The sequence below is a fragment of the Marmota marmota genome, unplaced genomic scaffold, assembly GCF_001458135.2.
Source record: "Marmota marmota marmota unplaced genomic scaffold, marMar, whole genome shotgun sequence".
Lineage (NCBI taxonomy): Eukaryota > Metazoa > Chordata > Mammalia > Rodentia > Sciuridae > Marmota > Marmota marmota.
Window position 1 is genome coordinate 2,276,794 of NW_025999982.1, and position 4,900 is coordinate 2,281,693.

The window sequence follows — 4,900 nt, forward strand, 5'->3', positions numbered from 1 at the left end:
GCCGCGGCCCGCTACCTCTCAACAGAGGACCTGGACTCCTCCAGCCTTAAGGAGCGAGGGAAGGGCTCGCCTCCTTTTACAGAAAGGAAGTGAAATGTTTGTTCAGGTAGGAGTCGGGCGCCCGGCGGGAGTTGGCAGGAGGCGGCCGGTCGGCGGAGCTTCCACCCGCGGGCTCACGCCTTTCTTCCGAGGGGCCAAGGTTTGCTCTCAGGTGGACCCGCTGGCGAGCAGGTGGGTGGCTGGGACGGGAGGTGGGGAAGGCATCGGGCCTGGAGTGCTCGGCTCGGGGGTGGGGCCCAGCTGTGGGGGGTGCGCAGGCTCCCCCTGGAAACCGGAATCCTCTAGCTACCCATCCAGTGGCGCCTTTGAGGGGTCGCACCTTCTCCTCCCCGCGCTCTCCCGTCCCGCCTCTTTCAGTAGGACCGTTCTCAGCCCTCCCCTTCCAGGCGACCCAGGTTCTGGCCGGCTGCCCACCTTCTCCCCGCCTCTACTCGTCAATTTCCTGTTCGGCTCATCTGGCGCCCCTGGGTCCCTGATCCCAGGTTCTCTAGAGCGCTTTACAAACATTAATTAATTCTGGTCGCCACCCCCTAGGGTCCCGGATAAACAGGGAATCAATTCTTGCCCCTGGAGACCTGTAGCAGGGATGATGCAGGGGCAGAATTAGGCAGAGAGAATGGGTTTATCTTTAGAGCAGTTGGTCCACTGTAGCCTTGGGTGGGGTAGAGCAGTTTGTCCCCCTCTCCTGCCAGGCTCCAGGGCAGGGCCTGCTTCTTTGTCCCATTTGCAGTCTGGGGACCTGTGTTCAATTCTCTCATCCTACCAGCCACACCCACCTATCCTTTACAGTCAACCCATTCTACTCTGCTGACCCCACTCTGCTGGACACCAGCCAGCCTCCCAGGAGGTGCCTCCTCTTTGGGGGCTTTGAAGTCAGTGCTGGCACCCTCAGTCCAGGGCTGGCTCTGGACGGGGTTGGGTCAACCTGGTGTTGGGAGGTGGGATGCACCTAGCTCCCTTGGTATTTTCCAGGGTTGTTGGGAGTTTAGCTTTAGCTGCTGGAAAGGGAATCCTCCAGGGCCTGCTCTGCCCGCAGTGAATTCCGACTGAGAATTCCAGCACATCCTGCTCCTTTATCTCTGCATTACCCAGGCTCTCCTAGTCCCCTCCTGGGTCAGGTGTGATCTACCCACTTCCCACTCAGTTGGATTCCTCCTGTTCAATTCCATGGAGAATAGGGGTGGAGCCACATCTGGGCCAGCATTTGTGCAGGCCTCCCCCAAAGAGCATGACCAGGCCCTGGCTGCCCCTAGGCCAGGGCCTACACATATTAGGTACAGAGTCGACACCTCAGAGAATGCTGAGGGAAGGACAGTGCATGGGAGGTGAGGGGGAGAGTGGTCGCCAGAGGTGGAAGACTCCCCCCTCCTAGCATCTGAAGGACTCTGGGGACCTCTGGAGACTTTTGGGAATTCACTGTCTCTTCTGTTGCTTAGTGCCTGACTCAGGGCGGACCACACAGTGGGTGTTTTTTAAGTTTCTTGAGGATACCCTCCCCTTATGTATTTTGCAGTACTGGGGCCTGCATGAACAGTACATGAATCCACAGGCTCATGCATGCTGGGTAGGAGCTCTACCATTGAGCTACATTCCCCAACTCTTTTTATTTTGAGACAGGGTCTCACCAAGTTGTTCAAGGTTGGGCTTGAACTCACAATCCTCTTGCCTCAGCCTCCTGAGGGATTACATGTGCACCACTGAGCCCAATACCCATGAGACTTAACAGAGACCAAGAAAACATCTTATTTTCCTCTAATATGGGGTTCCCTCTGTTATCTCTGTTACCCTCTGTTACCTCCTGATTTAACTTCCTCCTACCGTGACCCTTCATGCACCAGGAACAGCTTTTTCCAGTCCGCCTCTATCCCAAGGCAGGTACTGTGACCTGAGAGCCCTTCTACCCCAGGACCCCTCCCTCTGCAAACACCTCCAGCATTGATGGACATCCACTCTACCAGCCTGGCCCTCTATCACCAGAACGTGCAGGCCCCAACTTACTCTGGGTTTTTCCTCTTCTCCCTCTGCATATACCTGAGAGTCCAGGTGAAGTTCCTGGAACCTGTCCCTGTACTCTTCTCTTTACCTTTGCTCCTGTGATGCTCTGCCATGCCATTCAGCTGCTAGTTTCCACCTGAGTAAGTCTGTCCCACCCTCTAAGACCTACTGCAAAGTGGCCTCTTGAAAGATCAGCTTCCTCACCCATTCCAGGGAAGAATTAACCCTTTTTCCTCTATGTTTTCAAACTGTTCTGTACAAACTGCTCTCTGGTGTTATTCAGATTTTGTCTGAGGGTTCCCTGTAGGCTCATCTAATGATGGGCACTTTGCCAGAATTAACTTATTAATTACACCATCCATTTGGCACCTGTTATGGGACAGGCAGAGTACTGGGTGCCAGAGACTTGGTGGTGAATAGGAAGCTATGCTTCCCACCTTTTTCAAACTTAGAGTCAATGAGGGAATGGTTTGTAAGTGGTGTAAATCATGGATACCTTGCAGTTTTACCATCACTGAGAAACTTGGGGGAAATACTGAATCTCAGACCCTGCGCTCAGTCCTACTGAATCAAAGCCTGCATTTTAATAAGATTCCCAGGGGACTGGTAGGCCAAAGTGTGAGGAGCATGCTGTAGATGATTCTTTGCTCCGTTCTCTCCACAATCTTTCTGCCTCCATTCCTAACTCTGGCCCCTGCTGCCTTTTCTGGGGCTATTCATGGGGTCTTGACTGATATGACTGAGGTCTTGGGCTGGTGCAGTGCCCAGTGCCTGCTGTCTGGGAGACTGCATAAGAGTTGGGTGAGATGGATTTGTTGAGGACAAGGGTGACCGTAGTGGGTAGAGGGCTGGGTCAATTGGTGACCTTCGGTGGGGTAGGGAGGCTGAGGCAGCCTTCAGATTCCCACCAGAACTCTTCAGGGCAAAGTGAAGGTGACCAGTTACATTCTCCTGGATAATTTGAGCTCCGTGAAGATTGTACATTAACTCTGGAGGGAGGATGGGAGGGGTCTGGGGAGTGGATCCTGCAGTGGGCTGATACTGCTGGCCGGCAGGGAAAGCAGGCCCACACCTGTTCTTGGCAGGAACGTGTGGTCAGGGCTCTGCCTCGTCCCTCACCTAGGTGGAGGCAGTGGAGGCAGGGCTGGAACAGCTAATCAGGTCCAGCAAGTGGTGGAGGATTTGATGTGGCTCCAGGCCAGCAGCTAAGGAGAACTGGTCATAGGAATATAGAGTGGACCCTTCAGTATCTCATGTCCAGTCCCCTGAAGATCTCTGTTGAGTGGCTAGAGGGGTAGCCCCAGACCCTCAAGGAGTGAGCTGGGGGAGTGCAGGTGAACTTGGTCTTGAAGGTAAGTGCCCAGCACTTATCAAGGAGCTTCTGCCCACCCAGGGCTGGCCTGGAGCACCACTGGGGCATTCTCAGGGCCTCTGGACCTGGATCACCTAGACTGGGCGACTAATGCGTAGGGTCAGAAGGGTCCCTGCCTCCTCCCATGGGGTTCCCTGTCCCTTTTCCATCCTGACCTGCTTCCTACGAAGGTGGGTGCTGGAGATCAGGACCCAAGAAATGTGGGAGTAAATGTGGAGAAGCCCCAGGGTCCCCAGGGTTAGGATACTCACATAGGGGGCCCCAGGGCTTGGCTCTCAGCAAGGGGGTCTATTTCAGTTCTATCACTAACTTGCTGGATGTTTTTGACAAGGCCCTGCCTCCTCAGAGTATGTTTCTGTCATCCTGTATATCCTCTAAGGTGCTCCGGCTGTACCTGAGAAACTGCTGGGGATCTTTCAGAAAATTTTAGCTTCCAAGTCCCATGCCATATCAGCTGTATCAGCATCTGTAGGGGTAGGATCTGGGTGTTGGATTCTTTAAAAATTCCCCAGGTGATTTTAATGTGTACCCAGGTCTTGGATCCCTGAATGGAAAGTCTTCCCAGACTGACAGGCTATGACGAAGCCAGCCTGCTGGGTCTCCTGCCCTTTGAGTCCAGAGAGCCACTTCTGTCCTCATCAGACTTCATTAAGCTATTCAGTGATCAGTTATGGAGCACCTACTATTGCCAGACATTGTTTTAGGCCCTGGGGAATCAGTAGTAATCAACCTGAGTGCCAGATTGTTGCATTCAGTGCAGTGGGGAGAGTTAGAGGATTCACAAGGGTCTTTGAGCCTAAAGTCTCTGAGACACATCTAATTCCACGAGGAGGGACTGCCCCTCCCAAGTGACCGCATTCCCCAGGCAGATTTCAGACCTGCCTTGGCTTTCATTTAATTGTGATTTCACTGGAACAAGATGTTAGACTTCTGTTCTATAGCTCGAGGCAGGGGCTTGGCCTTGGCTAGCCTGATCCATGCAACTCGTTTTATGAAAATATGTATTTATTTTCTGATTAAAAAAATAATTCATGTTTCATGGAGAAAACTTGAAAAGCTCAAATAAAAAAAATTACCTAGAATACCACTGTGACTTACAGTAATTAATATCCTATATAGATCTTCTAGTCTTTTATATACCCAAATAAACATTTGCAAACATATCAAGCTGCACATACGGCTTCGTATCCTGGCTTTTTTTGGATACGGCAATCTGTCTCTTCCCATGCCAACTCACCATTGTATGGCTGCGTAGCATCCACGATATGGCGTTCCTTAATTGATTTAAGCAACTCTCACATTCAGAGTAGGTTTGCGTTGTTGTAGACAATTCGCCCTGAACATCCTGGTGCACATGTGTCTAGACACTGTTCAGTTATCCTCTGAGGGTAACATCTCAGGATGGAGATCAAGGAGGAGGCACATCTTTTGCCTCACAGGCTCCCAAGCTGCGTGTTTCTTTGGTGGTCGGGG

General features: G+C 52.3%; 1 protein-coding gene across 4 annotated transcripts in view; it reads left to right on the plus strand.

The window, feature by feature from the left end:
• The first annotated feature begins 73 nt into the window (after positions 1–73).
• The window catches only part of Itpr3 (inositol 1,4,5-trisphosphate receptor type 3), a 62,809-nt gene continuing 57,982 nt past the window's right edge, over positions 74–4,900 (plus strand). For 2 of the 4 annotated variants that reach the window (XR_007348400.1, XR_007348401.1), the window contains exon 1: positions 74–231. Coding sequence is in view for 2 of the 4 variants with exons in the window: in XM_048805118.1 (XP_048661075.1) it covers positions 95–231 (137 nt within the window). In the remaining 2 variants the exon portion in view is untranslated. The remainder of the gene's footprint in view (positions 232–4,900) is intronic. The other 2 variants (XM_048805118.1, XM_048805119.1) reach the window with 1 other exon arrangement.